At 46.2% G+C, this 16,207-nt stretch overlaps 6 protein-coding genes across 6 annotated transcripts; 3 read left to right on the top strand and 3 right to left on the bottom strand.

Moving 5' to 3' along the window:
* Window positions 1–318: 318 nt before the first annotated feature.
* Window positions 319–756, bottom strand: N7469_002317 (uncharacterized protein; the record flags this gene model as incomplete). Its single annotated transcript, XM_056641237.1, has 2 exons — window positions 319–507; window positions 568–756. The coding sequence occupies 2 exons, from the start codon at window positions 754–756 to the stop codon at window positions 319–321; spliced, it is 378 nt and encodes a 125-aa protein (XP_056503731.1).
* A 2,540-nt stretch (window positions 757–3,296) lies between these two features.
* Window positions 3,297–4,037, top strand: N7469_002316 (uncharacterized protein; the record flags this gene model as incomplete). Its single annotated transcript, XM_056641236.1, has 1 exon — window positions 3,297–4,037. One exon carries the CDS (start codon window positions 3,297–3,299, stop codon window positions 4,035–4,037), a length of 741 nt encoding a protein of 246 aa, XP_056503730.1.
* Window positions 4,038–4,639: 602 nt separating this feature from the next.
* Window positions 4,640–6,610, bottom strand: N7469_002315 (uncharacterized protein; the record flags this gene model as incomplete). The annotated part of the gene is made up of 4 exons (XM_056641235.1): window positions 4,640–5,127; window positions 5,174–5,732; window positions 5,796–6,133; window positions 6,193–6,610. 4 exons carry the CDS (start codon window positions 6,608–6,610, stop codon window positions 4,640–4,642), a joined length of 1,803 nt encoding a protein of 600 aa, XP_056503729.1.
* A 2,220-nt stretch (window positions 6,611–8,830) lies between these two features.
* On the top strand, window positions 8,831–9,547 carry N7469_002314 (uncharacterized protein; the record flags this gene model as incomplete). Its single annotated transcript, XM_056641234.1, has 1 exon — window positions 8,831–9,547. The coding sequence occupies one exon, from the start codon at window positions 8,831–8,833 to the stop codon at window positions 9,545–9,547; it is 717 nt and encodes a 238-aa protein (XP_056503728.1).
* A 1,044-nt stretch (window positions 9,548–10,591) lies between these two features.
* On the top strand, window positions 10,592–11,316 carry N7469_002313 (ankyrin repeat domain-containing protein; the record flags this gene model as incomplete). The annotated part of the gene is made up of 2 exons (XM_056641233.1): window positions 10,592–10,616; window positions 10,679–11,316. 2 exons carry the CDS (start codon window positions 10,592–10,594, stop codon window positions 11,314–11,316), a joined length of 663 nt encoding a protein of 220 aa, XP_056503727.1.
* A 2,600-nt stretch (window positions 11,317–13,916) lies between these two features.
* Window positions 13,917–15,105, bottom strand: N7469_002312 (histone H1/H5 family protein; the record flags this gene model as incomplete). The annotated part of the gene is made up of 7 exons (XM_056641232.1): window positions 13,917–14,033; window positions 14,097–14,246; window positions 14,303–14,382; window positions 14,512–14,642; window positions 14,754–14,776; window positions 14,929–14,954; window positions 15,048–15,105. 7 exons carry the CDS (start codon window positions 15,103–15,105, stop codon window positions 13,917–13,919), a joined length of 585 nt encoding a protein of 194 aa, XP_056503726.1.
* Window positions 15,106–16,207: the final 1,102 nt, after the last annotated feature.

Below are 16,207 nucleotides of genomic sequence, written 5' to 3'. Positions count from 1 at the left end.
ACTACGTTTTCATCTTCAAGTCATCAATATACCAATCTGTACTTCTCCGCTTGAAATCTTCGATAATACTTTCCCATCGACAATTTTGCACCGAGTCACCCATCTATACATTTCCAAAAACCACCATCACTTTCCATTATAATTCGACAAGATTTATTAAACTACACCCTTTTACAGAGATACATGGGCTATGCTAAGTCTTTGAATTTTCTTGAAGAATAAAGACGAACGAACCTGAATTCGAGCGGATCAAATGATGAACTTCATCTCCGATTGCCATACAAGTTTTGAGGGCTATTTAGGTATAGTATAACTGATTCAGATCGATCCATTTGTGCAGCGATTTTCTTTCAGATACAGTGCCAAAATTTCCCATATATTATCACATTCCCGGGGCGGATCATTGACACTAGGAGGGATCTCTTTTGGTTGGCTAGACTCAATAGTATTTGTCGTTTCGTAATAGCGAGGAGTTCTGACAATCGGAGGCTTCGCGCGGTTGCCCTTCTACAAATTAGCGTTCTGTAGCCAGATACTGTAGCATCTCGAGATCGTGTGAATTGTTACCATGTCATCTTCTGAGGGCGGAGAGGTACCAGGGTGAGAATAATACTTGAAGATTTGTCCATCGGGCCGCTCCATGACCAGCCAGCTCTTCATGCCATATAGAAGCCAGAATTCATTATGTCGGCGAAGCAGGTTGTTACAGCGTTTACGCAGTTGCTCTTTCTTTACCCGGGTCAGAACAGGAGCCATATCCGCGATGAGATTATAATATCAAGGGCTACTAAGGAGAAAACGAATATATATGTTCTTCCTGCACTTGTTTGAGCCACAGCTATCTGTATCTTACGTTTATCCTGGTGTATGAATCAATTTTTCCAAATCTCAACGATGATCACCCTCCCACGAAACTGAGGAACAGGGGTGTGGGCTCCAAGGCCCAACTATTGTATTCTGCAGCCGCATATTTTGGACATCCACCACGTATGGCATTTTCTTGACGTGGGTTTTAGAACAATTCTGATCGAAACGTAGCTTATATAGTGCTAGGCACAATGAGGCTTCTGGCGTTTGGTGCTTTTGAGCCTCGACTTCGGCACTATATACAAGTACTGCTCTTTAGGTTAGCATGCCTGCGAATAGTCCAGTTCGAACTTCTCTGGGGTCTGTGATAGGTAGCCCTCCCCACACGAAAGATCACACGCTGACATTATAATCCGCTTGCCCAGGTCTAGCACATACGCATTCCGCACATCTACGCCATTCTCCCGCGCTCCCATTCATCCTAGTCCCACATTTACTTACAGCCTACCAAGCGGAGCTAGGATATCTGTGCCAGAACAGGCCCCTGATAAAATTATACCCGATGCTACACTTTTGGATCTAGAAGCGAGTACTCAGCCAGATTCAGTGATTCTTGGGACACAATCGAGATACTCCGCGACTAAGACCTCATCAAATGAAAAAAGCCATGTACCTAACGTCACAGATGAGCCTTATTCCAGGCAATTTGGTCATGATTTTGGGTCTTCTATATCAGATGCTGATCATAAGCTCGGCCTCTCTTTGGCTTCTTATGACAACCAGGACCAGAGGACTTTCGAGCCACTGAGTCCGTCTATTTTTGTTTCTTCATTAGACCCCAGACCTAATGTTTTCCATTTGCCAGCGCAAACTAAAAGTAGTGCGAATGAAGAGCTTGGGGGTTTGGATATTTTGGATAAAGAGATCTCGAGACCTAGCCTGTCACGTACTGTGTCAATCCAGAAAGGCGAGAATTACAACGAGAATCGAGAAGGCATACTTATGCTCACGCAGCACGGCAGCCAATTCGTTCCGTCGCCCACTCATTCTTGGACATCAGTCGACACAAAAACAGGGGTACAAAGGAGCACAAAAACGGACCAGTTGACAACTTCCCTCTCGACATCAACCCAAAAGATACAAAATGATCCCGCCATCAGTCGGATGAATTGGTCCATGCAAATGCCGAAGCAGGGTATAGAGTTGATCCTTGGTAGTGTAGTAGGGGGTAGTCTCGTTTTTGTTAGCATTGTACTTCTGCATCGTCTTGTACTTCAGTTCCTTTTCAGGAGAAGCGAGCGACTACAACCCCCTTTAGCGCAGAGAAAGAACCCTTCGAGTAGAAAACCAAGCACTCATGCCGTGGAGGTTGCGGAAGTTTCGCATTTTTCCATGGAATCTTGATTGTACGAATTTCGAAGTACCAGTTATGAATACAGTATAATTTGATCGTGTTGTAGCTCAGAGGGGAGACATTAGGCTATAGAGGAACAATGAGAAGAACAATCTGATTTCCCAATCAACTTGGTCCTTCGTATAAATATTCTGGGATTAATTCCGATGCTTCGGCTTGGTATCTGATTTGCACCAGCCTCTTCTCACAATAGATTGACTTGCATCTTTGCCTACGCAGCTTCTCTAAACCCGGAAAAACGGATATACACTTCTTGAGTTACAAATCAGAGGTCTTTGAAATCAATTGCAATGGAATTGTAATACGGGTATTGAATTGTGTTGGGTTATGTACCATGTACTTCCCAGGTTCGTAAAGTTTGCCTATTCCGGCGAAGCAAATCGATTGTACGGCTGGAGGGTGTACCATGGAAAACTTCTTCGCTGCCTGAACTCTAACAGTTATTTTTTTCTTTTTTTGGTTCTTACGTTGAATTGCCTGCAGAAGTTGAGTCCAAGATTGATTATCAACAGAAGCTGATGAGCGGTGCACCGTCGGAATCAATCGTGGAAGTCAGCCGATAAAGTCAACCATTGAAAGTTATGAATTGATCTTCGGAAAATTTGAGCTAGATTATTGATTACGAAAGATGAACTGGCGAAGAGAACTGGTAGTTATTTATTAAACTTACTGGTGAGACTGGTCTGATGACTGATGAAATGATTGTTGAAATGATTGATAAAGTAATTGACTGTATAACGGACATGGCTGGTGATATAACTGGTGAGACTGGTGTTGATGAGATGCAGGTGAGAAGTGATGGTTGTTTTCAACGGTGATCACCGATTCGGGGACCTGGTGAGAGGCACCAACGGTAGGAACAACGGTGAGTCAACACCCTCAATTTTCCAAGCACTCTCCCAATTTCAGGAACTGCGGCATATGGTCATGTGACCGATGACTCATCTCAGCTCACCTCAAGAATTGACTAGGCTCATATTATGGCACCCGCTACGCCTAAGACGCTTCCTAGAATTCACAATCCAGCATTATTTAAACATGGCTATCCTCGAGCTTCCACTATGCCTTAATCGTAATGGAAGTCGATTTACAAAGTCTCACGACATATTCACCAGCTGAAGCAACTGCAGGAAACACGATGCCCCATGCGATTCAAACCCGCTCCAGCGAAGTTTCTCTGCATCCCCCTTGTGGTAATGACGCCCATTCGGATGAATTGTGCATCAGAGCTATCGCTCTATTTCTTTGGATGCTGTCGCGCGAATTTACGTTGCCATTTCACAGCCTAGAGCAAAGTGAACGGCCGGTGGATAAAGTGATTCCACACCGCTTGCCTGCTCCGCTTCGGGAATCTGCACGGACGACTGAGCGACTGCTCGTCCAACCTGGATCATCAGAGAATGGGCCGCGACATCCCGCTATGGTTGAGCCGAATTCTCGGTTGCTGGTAGATGCATCTGCAATCTTGATCGCGTGTCGTGGCTTGAGGATAAGGGGTGGGCCTAAACTGCGGCGACTGGGTCAATCCATCAGCCGCCGTTCACAGCGCCTCTCTCGAGCACTATGTCATTCACATCTGGCTAGGTCACCGCTAGGGATTGCTGATTGGAGCCGAGCCCTGAATATCTTTATCAACGCAGTCAATGGCAAGCAAAGCGGTCTATCTTCGCAATCGCTGCCGAACCACGTGTGCTCCGTTGGAACTTTCATACTGAAACGCCTCGCTAGGGATTCTGCGAAGGATGAGGTAGACAGAGACCAGATAGATGTTTTCGATTTGTTCACTCGAGCAGTGAATCGATACGCTGCAAAATAAGATTATTTTTACCTTTCCTCTGCAAACTGGTCAAACTCTGCACATGCTACTCTAGCTGTCCAGAAGCCCATAGACGAGGAAGGATTGTAGCTACAAGAAAAAAAAATTCAGCCCAGATCTAGAAAGGGATCATTCAATAAGCTCAAATCAAAACAGTCATTGCTAGGTACTTGTACATCTAATCACCAGAACGCATACAGGTATCGTGTCAGAGATATACATGAAGTATACAGGATTGATGGAGATACGATCTGTGCGGGACCCACATGGTGTATATGGGTTCCCCTGAACGCGAGGAAGCTACCTTCCTTTTTGCTTCCTCGCGCTACGTCTTGTATCTAGAGTCAACTACAGCTTTCTTTAATATTATTTATTCATCAGGAAGACACGCTCCTCATCAACAGATACGTGAGACCCTCACATATCGAAGGGTCGGTGCTAGGCATGTGTGCGTTACAAGCGCTCTTCCTGATCAATTCATGTCCGTTGCAGATGATTCGTACCTCCAGGCTTTTTCCTATCCCGAAGTAATGATTTTAGGCATCGGCTATCTATACTGAAATTGCTACTTGTATGTCATTTTAGCATAACATAGTGCTGTATCAAATAAAAGGACAAGGATTTGGCAGTAGCGCTGTATCCTGCGAAGGAAAAATCCCACTCGGGGTAGGAAATGGTGCGGATTCAAAGCTGCTCCCAGGACTGATGTCGCTGATGTTTGAGGTTTGCACTGATTGTGTGTAGAGACTTGGGTCATATTCTACAGTGCGCGGAATGCTGTCTTGCGAGTGCTCGGGCCAGACCCGCTGACCACTATCGGGATCATGATCCATCAAATAGCCGAAGAATGCTTTGAATACCGATTGACGCAGAAAACCCGAGGTGACCCGTGTTGGCGTTCGTCTTTCCTGCAGCGATGCTGCAGATAGAGCATATCGATCAGCCTCCACCGTATCTATCGACGGTTTCCCACTCCTTTTCTTGACAGCAATCTCTTCTGATTCATCCTCGGGATACTCGCAAGGGATCTCGGAAGGGAATGCAGCCGGCAGGACAGAAAGGTCGACATGAGTGGGTATTCGGAACCCCCCTTGCCATCATTACGCGGTAAAAATGTCCCCAGATATGGATCCGACTGGGCAGATGCACCGAGTGCTGCTGGCTACTGCTTGATCTGGACGCGGAGCCGCTCGGTAACTTCAGCCGCTTCCAATCCGTCATTTCGAACCCATACTGAAAGCTGAAGCGCCAGAGCTCTAACATATGCATTCGGAACCTGCTCTTTCGGGCCTCGGTGTCAAGCATCGAATCTATATCCCACAGCCGGAACACGCCATGGTCGATCGTCACCTTGTCGTCGACGTGACTTGGCTGGTGAAATAGCTGCTTCATGACACTCTGCGGCACTTCCAGATAAAGCCGGTCTCTGAAAAAGGTCCTCAGGGATGGAATTGGATATTCGATCTCTTTCAATCGGCTCCAAATCTCCTGCCGGTCATTTTCTGGAAAACTGGGAAACAACACGCCTTCGTCCATTTTCTTCTCCAAGAACTTCTTGTCCTTCTCGGAGACTTTAGGGACTCGAGACTCTATCAGAGCGACAGTGACTCCGTCAATGAGCTGCAGGAGGGGGCGGCGATCCCCAACGAGCGCTAGAAACGTATTCCAAATATGCTCCCAATAACACGAAATTGCCTATTTGGTGCGATACTTTAGTTCTCGCTGCACAGTGATTGTTGAATGTGGAATTCAACGTACCTCGTCACAATGCATCGCGCTGACTTTGTGCAAATTCCCTATCTGCATACCATCCCAGAGCCCGGGAATGGCAAGCAATGCGTTCAATTGCCGGGTGAGGGACGTATTCCGGAAAAATAAGCGCAAATACTGCCCTTTCTTGCTACCCGCGACGGCTTCCAAAGCTGCCCACCAGCTGTCTGCTGCTTGTCGATCCTCGGGCCCGTCGAGATGGCCTTCGTAGTAGTTGATACGCTCGTATATCAGCCCGTCTGATGGCCGATGCTCGTTGGAAAATCGCTCTCGCAGTGATTGAAGGAAGCCGCCTTGTAGCCCCTGGGAGGTTGTACTCCGGTCACCTAAGAGTCACACGGTCAATAGCTACGGGGAAACAAGCGTTTGGGATCAAGGCCCATACCGAATTCGTCCTCGGTCACGTAGACATCTACCACCCACCATTGGTTATTGAATGCAAGCGTGTTCCGAGCAGCCGCAATGAGGTTTTCGTGGTCTAACGCACGCAGTCCATAGTCCAAGTCCACATCCAAGCTTGGTATGATATGATTGCCTGCCCGCGGACGTACCCGATGCTGCCAGTCAGCTTGTGGTACAACAACGGAGACATGGTTCTCCTTCATCAGGCGAAGACATCCCTGCAATCTCAGAATCCGTTCCAGCCGGCGTATATTCCGACGCTGGTCCATCAGCCGCTTGAATCCCGTCTCGAAGACAAGATGGGAAACATGCACTCTAGCTGATAGTTTGAAGCTACCCTTGGCGTAATCAAAGAGCCTGTGGTCCGTGATTTCCGTGTCGCCCTGCCTGGAGGATGTCATATTTGAAGTTTCCCAAAGAACAGAGCAGGCTTTGAATTTCTCGAGATTGAGCTATGGTAGCGAATTCGATTCGGCCCTGCCCAGTCAATCTGATATTGATGATTATATAGGCTCGATGAATGGGTCTTATGGCGGTCCACCCACTCATGGTTTGGATGCATGATTGTGATCCGGGTTCTTTGATCTTGAGTGTGGCACTTTACTTTTTGATGTCAATTGTTTCCTTGCACCAGCTTTCAGTCATTTACTGCGGTTTGAGAGTAAGCTAATTCTAGACTCAAAAAAGACAGTCTCTAAGGTATCTGAAAATTTGTTTCATATGGTCCGTCAGACTCTAGCAGAAATATTCACAATTTCTACCGAAACGTGGATGTACATGTATATAACCATGTCCACTATTAGATTTACGTAGTCTTTTGGTACATTTTCAATTATCCGGGCTAGGTTAAAGAAATCCATAAGAGAATGAAGCTCCAAAAGATACACAGTCTAGATCGCCTTGCCACCAGTGCTGCATTGTGGCTTTCGGTAATGGTCTTACCCTGCCTGGTCGTACTGTTTGTCGGTTGTTCCACGCCCTCGACATCACATGGGCTGTATTTCCTGAAGGTAGAGTACTCTTTACGTATAGTATCACCACTGGCTAATGACTTGCATAGGTGGATCTGACAGACTTTCCGAACGTGGATCATTTGTTTCCCCGTGGGCTTGGTGAACTTGACGGAGTTGACGCCTCAGCTATCGCCCATGAAGGAAACACTGCCGCCGATGATGTGGCTTCAACTGTCCACGGCCACACAGGTCAAGCAGCTTCAGAAGTGACTTCTGCTGTTCATCATTCTATCCAATCGGAAGTTGATAAGCTGAAATCGCAAATTCCACAATACTATTCAGTGGGTCTTTGGAGCTATTGCAAGTCCGGACCTGCCTCTCACATTACCTGTTCGAGCCCTCGCTTGAAGTTTGCCTTTGACCTTCCATCCATGTTCGGAAGTATGGGACCCGAAATGGATCAATTGCTCGAAAAGATAAATGAGGTTACAATCTCGGGCTTTCGCCATATCTCCCACGCCATTATAATTTTATACCTCTCCGGCCTTGTTGCAACCGTTCTGGCAGTAGCTCTTGGAATTCAAAAAGCTTTCTGTGACAGAGGCCATAGGCTGCTGTCCATTTGCAGTCCGGTAAGTGGAAACTCAGATGACATCCATCCTGTCACTATCGATAACTGATGACTTCTAGCTCTCGGCCGCTCTGATCGTGGCTGCTACCGCCATGGCTACTATTGTGTATGGCTTGCTCGTGACTGAAGTAAATAGCAAGCTGAAGGAAATAGGTATAAAAGCTGTGCTTGGTTCCCGGATGTTTGGCACTGCATGGCTGGCGGTGTTTTTATCTATCGGATCATCCATCACATGGTTGATATCGCTTTGGTGTTGTTGCATCTGACGTATTTTGTTGTGAGCTATGGTGGGTAGAATGTATTTGCGCTGAGAGAAAGCCGAGAGGGTCTGTTACGTTATTGCAAATGACCTAGAGGTGTCAATTGTAATTTGACTGCATATATGTAACCTCCCTCATGTCACACAATGAAGCTATGCAGTCTAACAAATACAGAAGCTACAGTGTGCTGATCATAAATTCGTTACTTTAGCTCATCCAATATTGTACTTCGCTGCTGGTACAAGGTTGTGCACTTCGACTTTTCATAAAGGCTGGCTTTGGCATGATTAGCGAAATTGCCACGTCTTTTGCGCAAAGCAACCAATCGCAGTTGTAAAGCTACACTACTAGCCATAGGATATGCTGTTCAAGAAGAATAGCAGGTTGGAATGTCCGTAGCTGTCATAGTAGTAACAGCCTCGCGAATCTCCATTTTGCTGACCAGAAAGAGTTGCGTTTCTACGTGGCTACAACCTTAGCTCGCAATCCGTTAGGCCTTCACGGTACCTCTATCCCGCCGCAACTTTATTCTAGCCCATCTGAGAAATGTGGAAGCAGAGTTGAGTGATAACCATACCGTTGATTACAGATTGTGATCAACACACGGCAATTTACGCTCGCCACTATTTCTTTCGACTCATTTCTTGGATGATAGTAAAGCCGAGTCCTTTCCCCCCTATGATATAAATTCTCTGATCTTCGTTCACTTTGCCTTTCACTCTGCGTCTATACTGCATAACCAAGCATACAGCTCACCCATCCCCAATCCGTTACACGATGCCGCCTTGCGACCAGAATGTCTGTGACTGTATCCTGGGACTCGCTGTAGGGGGTTTTGGCTTTTCATACTTCCTCATCTACGTCTGTCAGGTCTTGATTTTTCATTTCCCTTCCACGCCAGATTCAATCACTGATGCCTTAGTTGTGGTCGGATTTGGTGTTGGGACGGCTCTTTGGTACGCGAATGTCATCTACCACCAAATACTTCGCGTATTCCAAGATGAGGATTCAGAGGAGAAGCCCAGTACCATCTGGGTTGGCTCCCTTTCCCTTATTTGGACAGCCGCACTTCCGACGATTACCTTCTTATTCCCGGACCAGCCATTGCTTCAACTTTGGTACATTTCGTCTTTTACAGTCATTATTGTGGGGAATCTACCTGGCTACCTGTTCTATGAGCAGTCAGTCGAAGGTCCATTCAGTCATGTCATGCTTCATCTTGCATCAGTTGGCTTGCTGGCGCTGATGCCGACGGTCCATACGCTCGCAGAGCCAGTTTCGACCTCCCCACAGTTCGCAATCGCATTCGCCTTTGGTCAGCTAATGATGGGCGGCCTTGCGGGATGGGCTGTATATCTCTTTCGTCCCTTGGAACGAATGGGGATCGTTCAAAATTGGCGTCCGAGTATTCATGCTATGCATTTGATTTGGGCCTATTCGCTGGTATCATTCTCTAATGCAGCGCTAGAAGCGGCAAAACCTCATTTGCATTGATGCTGTGCTGCCTTGGATATTGTGGGGAATGGCACTTCATTCTAGTCACAGATGCAACTGTTCTCGTTCGCAAGATTTGGATCTATGTGAACTTGACCTTGAATTCCATGCCAAGCCAAATTAGACAGCCTCCTGCAAGTGTTTTGGTCGAAAATTCCTCGGAGGGAAGTCTGCGTCCACATTCTTCGCTTGCTTGGTTAGGAAACGATGTCATGAAAAAGCAAACAAAGTATTCTAAGTCTCGAATTTAGTGGCCCAGTCCAGTCTCAGCCTATGAATCGAGAAGATTACGAGAGACTTCCATCGCGCCACATAGTATTCGGCAAGTTGCTTTGTATCGAAGCTGTTCTTGTGCTCATCTCACTATATGCAGTATATTCTTCGTATGACCTTGCACTGTGTGATTGAGCCGTTAAGCGTGCCATTTATCCAAATGAAGAGTCTGCTCCATAGGATAGAATCCGTTATATGTATGGTATTATTCTTTTGTCCTCCTACTTGCATACTTACCAGAAAATATCGGAGCTGCATAGTTTGCGGGATATCCTACGATACCGGTCCCTCAGGCACTCTTCCCGTTGAATCATGCAATTCGAGAAAAGCAAAGATCCCGAGAGATCCTTACATAATTGAGCTTGCATTATGAAGATTACAATGAGAATATCGCCCGCCGAAAATTGGTGGCTACTTGATAGTGGTCATGATTCCAGGGTATGTCTACAATATTCCGTCCTTCATTCAGTAGATTTGTCGGGTCTGAACTGTCTCTGCATTATTCGTTAGTCCTTCACTCCAGGAACGTATTGTCCCTCCCCTAGGAATATCTTCATTTCTAGGAGTACGGTCAAAATTTAGGAGGGCCTCACGAGACTATAATTGCAGATCTTAAATCTAGGTTATATGAAGCCCCGCTATAAATACTCTTTTTTTTCCAGTAATAAACAGATTGAAGAAATAGATCGACTATCTCCACCAGTACCCAATCTTCAGACTATCGAAATAGGAACAGAAAATAACGAAGATTTCTCGTTCTCTTTGGGAAGCATGGCACAGCTTTCAACCTTTATGCGTAAGTCAACACCATATATACAAGTCTCAAAAAGCCAAGAGATAGCTAACTTGTCTGATCAGCCCTTCAGACAACTTCAGCTCTAGTTGGTCGAACGCGATACAGAAAGACTACAGATGCTTCTCGCTACAACAAAGACGGGCAGGCCGCCCTGTCCTTAGCGATTATGCAAGGAAACCTGCCATTCGTCCAAAATCTACTTCGTCAGCCTGATGTTGATATCAATGGCGGGAACCCGAAATACCAGCCTCCCATCCTAGAGGCCCTGGAATATCAACGATACGACGTCTTGAAAATGCTGTTGCAAGATCCGCGCATTGATAGTAACATTCAAAATGGCCAAGGTTACACCGCACTCCACCTGGCAATCATATACGACGATCTTGTTGCATTGCAAATGCTCTTAGATCATACCCACATCGACATCAACTATCTCGACTCCTCAGGAAATAGCGCACTCCTTCTCGCTGCCATGACATATGACGGTCGCAATCCCAAAAGAGAGGCGATCATAGATGTCTTAGTGTCTCATCCTAAAACCTCAGTGGATATACAAGACCACAGAGGCCGTTCGGTGCTGTGGCATGCCGCAAACACTAGCAACCGGAGACTGATCCTGCAACTGGCGCGGCTACCGGCTACGGATCTAGAGGCACCTGACGATAATGGTGTTACTCCTTCGGGCCAATCAAGGAAATGAGGAGACCTAGAAATAGCTGCACTTCTGCAGAATCTATTCATACTCACTGAAGCCTTCAGGTGTTCATTCATGTGATACTAGTTTGGTGCAGATCAGGAAAAATTTTGCTCTATCAGAATTGTCCTGTAAAAATATTCTTTATATACGTGCTAAAATAAATTGGCTACGATCGACTCATCAAATATTCGCAATGAATAAAAAACTTATGCTTCTGTGACGTGTTCAATTTTGACTTCCTTACTTTCTAAGTAAATGTCAACCTCTCAAGATGCATCTGCCTTTTCGAAGCTCTAGATATTGGAATACCTGGACAAGCATGGCTCCTCGTGGCATCCATGGAGATTCAAAAATAGTCTTCTTTTTTTGGCAAGGCTGGCTAAGGGAAATCCCCCCCTGTAGTGGCCATGGCACCTTCTGTAGGCATTGCCTAGTGATGGATTGAAACTCTTCGCTTAAATTGGCGCATTGTAGAAAGCGATTCAATGTTTGGCCAATAATTTGGCCTTCCTCGGTCTCACGCTGAGTTCAAGGTCTGTGGGGCTCACGCCGTAATGAAGATGCGCTAATCCACTGAGGTCCCCCGATAGTTCAATCTTCAAGTATGGTCTTGAAAATACGGAGAAGAAGAATGGAAACCTACATATTGAATGAAAGTATTTGGTGATGGGCTAAAATCTTGCTTCAGGTATTTGGAGCATGTGTGAAATCCATACTTCAGCAATGAGTTTTCAAAATTCATACGGTGACTTTGAATATCAACGGTGACGCTTGCTGGTTGATTCACCTAGCTCTCGGTTGGTGAAATGACTGAAAAACACCCCGGAAGTCGAATTGTTACTCATTGAACATTGTGAATTGCGTATTTCTTATTAACAATCTCGAACTTGAACATCTGAGCGGAAAGTGTTTGAGCTTTTGATCTGGAGTACTCATTTTATACATGTTGATATGCCAATACGAAGAATATTAAAGTCTACGAAATGTTGAAAAATTAACCAAGAGGCCGCACTAAACGACACATTGTGGTTGTGGGACTATTTCGTTGGTCTCTCAATTCACCGCACGTATATTTAAGATCCGAATCACCCAATAGGCTCTTAAACTCAATATTAAACCTTCTCATACGCTGCTATTTTGTCGGGCATACGTTTCAAGATGTATTTTCTTGTGGGCCTTCTCTTACAATTGATTAGTCTGACAAGTGTTGTTGCAAGTAACAACCCGGTCCACAGATATACACAACTTCGTCTCTGGGATAGTATCGATTGTCGTGGCAGGAGCTTGGGTGAAGAAGGTACCTATGGCAGCCAGGTCGATCTGTGTGTTCCAGTGCCAGACGACAATACTATTCACTCCGTCAAGGTTGAGTTTATTGATCTCGCGTGCTCAGGTACAGTACCACCGAGCTCGATCTAGAAATCGCCACTAATTTTTTCCAGTCTTCGTTTATAATGACCGAAATTGCCAACTTGGCCAGGCTATTGCTAAGCATCAAGAATGCCTCAGCGAAGTAAAAGGATACAGGTCGCTTAAACTACTTTGCGATACGTGAGCCTCTTGTACTATGTACGTTTACTTTAAGAAGGGCTCAACATAAGAGAAGAGAGGATATTCTGGAGTGGATTTGATTCATGAGAGCTAAGGGATCCAAGCAATAACCCTAGTTTCATGATGGAATATCAAGCAGATCTGTTGCGTATCAATCAGTAGCTCTATTAGATTGGCTGCCTTTATTTAAAAAGAAGTAACTGTTGGATGATGTTATGTAGACTTTCATCCAGTTACTTATGCTATTAGCTGTTAGTTAATGGTACACGAAGATATATATCATCTCCTCAAAACTTTCTCTTGCATCCTGACGCGCACGATTTAGCGTTCGAATATGAGCAACCTCTATTGAGTAGAAGCAGAAGATAATATAGTTTACCTGGCCATAGATACCCAAAATTGGACCGGCAGCCGCGATTTCCTTAACAGCTAAGCCCGGATAGGTGAGTGAATTCAGAATCTAGTTTCGCTCGTTTTGATTCTGTACTTGAGCTCTATCTTTGACATGCAGACCAATGCATAATTAATCCGCACATAGCGCCCAAGTTTCGTCATCGAATTTTTGACTTTGACGCGATTCACGCGAAAACGTCGTGTCAAACTGGTCGTCTTCAACACCACGCCACTATCCACTTCGACAGCATATACAGCTTGCAACTGAAGACGCCATGACCAAATTCACACTGCGTTTTTCATGAAAAGCGAGAAAAAGGACTCGATTTGGTAATTGCCCGTTATATTCCAATTGGTTCCAAGTGATTAAAATTCGACAGAGTTCTGACCATGAACTATAGAAAAAGCAATAGGCCAGGATAGAGACCTCACCACAGAGCGCCATTCTTCCTTCGACTTAAGACAAAAAACACTCAGCCACCGCCATGAAGTCGTCCCAGGATCACGTAGTCACGAAGGAGAACAACCAGAGCCACCGTATTTGTGGGCTGAGAGCATTAAGGACGATGCAGAACACGAAGATGACCCTCCCTGGGAGAGCTATTGCAAAGGATGTGGAGGCGATATCAGGCTATAGTATGAAAAAGGAAGAGAGTCCTTTATTTTTTGGTAACTGGCTTCTGCCTGACGGCCTTGGCGGGCGGAGCGGTCGTTCTGGTAACGCGGCCGGACTTTGTCTTGCTAATGACTTTTGGTTGCTCGATAACAGCGGGGGCCTGGCACAGTCAGTCTGTGATTCATCACGACAGTAGAAATCGTACCAGTGAGGGTGAACATACAGCGGTAGTCTTGCGTATGTTACTGGAGTTGGCCTTGGGCTTACCAGCAGCCTTCTTAGGGCCGATCTTCCTCGCTGGTGGCTTGATGGGGGTCTTTGCCGTGGTCTTTTTTGTAGCTGCTTTCTTGGCGTCGAAGGCCTTCGTCACCTTCTATACGGATTGTCAGATCAGGGGTCAACAGGTATCATTGAAGGAAGAGAGCTAACATCGGTGGTAGTCCTAGTGACTTTCGCCACAGGCTTAGTGGCGGGCTCCTTCTTCGCCAGCTTCACGGGACCAGAAGGGCCTGTGATACGTGTTAGTAGTTTATTCCAAAAATAGCGCGACGCTTGCAATGGTTCCATCATAAACTCTGCAGATTCCAGATTCCGGAAGATGGGACGGATGACAGGCACAGAGTGGAAACGCGACTCACCCTTGGGCTGAGTGAACTCGCCCTTGTCAACACCAGTCTTAATGGCTTTGTTGAAATGGGCATCGAAAGTGGCCTTGAAGGCAAGGTTGATATTATTGGTCGACGCAACATATTTTTTGATGGCCTGACGGCTGTTTTGCGGGAAGAAAAATCAGTATCAGATTGTGGACGAAAACCCGACGCGACCACATAAGGGGTCTCTCTCTAGGTCGCGACAACGATTTGTAAGTGCAAAAAATTACCTGCTACCATTGCGCTCTTTCAGCTATAGGCGGATTTTTAGTCAGAAATTGAAAAAGATAGAGGAAGCTCATCCACATCGTTGTGGTGGCTTTTCAAGTGAAACGGCCAGACGCGTCACTTTCGGGCGCGCAACTATAATCACAACACGCTGGGCACCGGCGGTGGTCTACTCACGTTGATGATAGCATCTTTGATCATATCTATATCGCCGGTATCAGCAGAATTCCGTGACAAGGGCGATGCTATGATCGCATATACGCAGGCCCTGTGGCTCAGGATTTGTGAAAACATACCACGATAGGAGGTGTGAGCGACGTTCTTGGACGCACCAGTTGCCTTTTTGGGAGGCATGATGATATTAGAGAGTTGATATTGTGAGATAGCAGATGAGGTGAAAGGTGCTGCTTTACGAGAAGCGTAATAATGAAAAAGCAGATGAGGAAGGAAGTAGAAGGCAGAAGCAACACTTAGTATCTCCAACCGCGGCTGGAAAGGGCGCAAAAGTGGGTCTTTCTGCTGCCATGTCGTTCCCGTTCCTTTAGTGTTTGGCGCCAACCCCTTGAATCAACGAGTTGACATATATGCGCCATTTCAGATGCTTGACATAGCGTGCGGTATTAAGTCGGCAAGGCACGGGCGTAGCTCATTAGTTACTTGGGCATGCCGGCGTGCCTGTCAAGTAAGCAGTATCAGAATAGGAGCTGTTGTGCAAGACGGCAGCGTCTGCATAGAATACGGCCCGTGGCTCCCGACGAGCGTTCAGATCGGAAGGACGAAAAGAGCCTCAAAACTGTCAAAATTTCAAAATTTCCTGATACAGTGACTTTTAGCCTCGACTGGGCAGAATGGAACTAGGAGAAACACCGAGAGAAAGAGCGGGGACTACCATATGGCTAACCAGGAGGCACTTAGACTTCCTGATTCGTTGCGTCAACGTGACCGAATTGGATACTCGAGGTATATAGTTTGATGCAGCAAAGCAGGGAAATATTGATAGTCAGCAGCCCTGTCCTTTCTCCTACTGTTGAAAAGGTGTCAACAATATTTTCCAGGGACAGAGAACACTAAAGATAAAACCCAGGTAAATAGCATCCGTACCGAGACCCAAAATCCAGTCCCGGCTATGCAAAAGACAGAGGCAATATGCCAGTGTGACTTATAGGAGATTGAGCAGCTCGTGTTCGAACTTTTGCCGTCCTTCCCCTGACCAATATGGCGCGATTGCTCGCTGAGTTGAGTCCGTGTGGCCCTGTCATTGCCGATCTGCGGATCCAATGCTAGGCTGTTAGCCTTGAGCGGAATAGCATAAAGCTGAAGAAATGAAAACTGATGATACCGCTTAGCCTATCTTGGGCGTCAACCTCCCTGGGTTGGCCTCCGAAGATGCATCTGCCAGGTGGTTGAGAGTGCCTAGTTTGGGGGTAGGCGGAGGGAGTGACCGGGGGAAGATGGC

This window comes from Penicillium citrinum (assembly GCF_028827155.1).
Source record: "Penicillium citrinum strain IBT 23319 chromosome Unknown utg000002l:1.0-3833315.0:1.0-3834789.0, whole genome shotgun sequence".
Taxonomy (NCBI): Eukaryota; Fungi; Ascomycota; class Eurotiomycetes; order Eurotiales; family Aspergillaceae; genus Penicillium; species Penicillium citrinum.
Note: the sequence above shows the minus strand (reverse complement) of the source record. Positions and strands in the feature narration are given on the sequence as shown.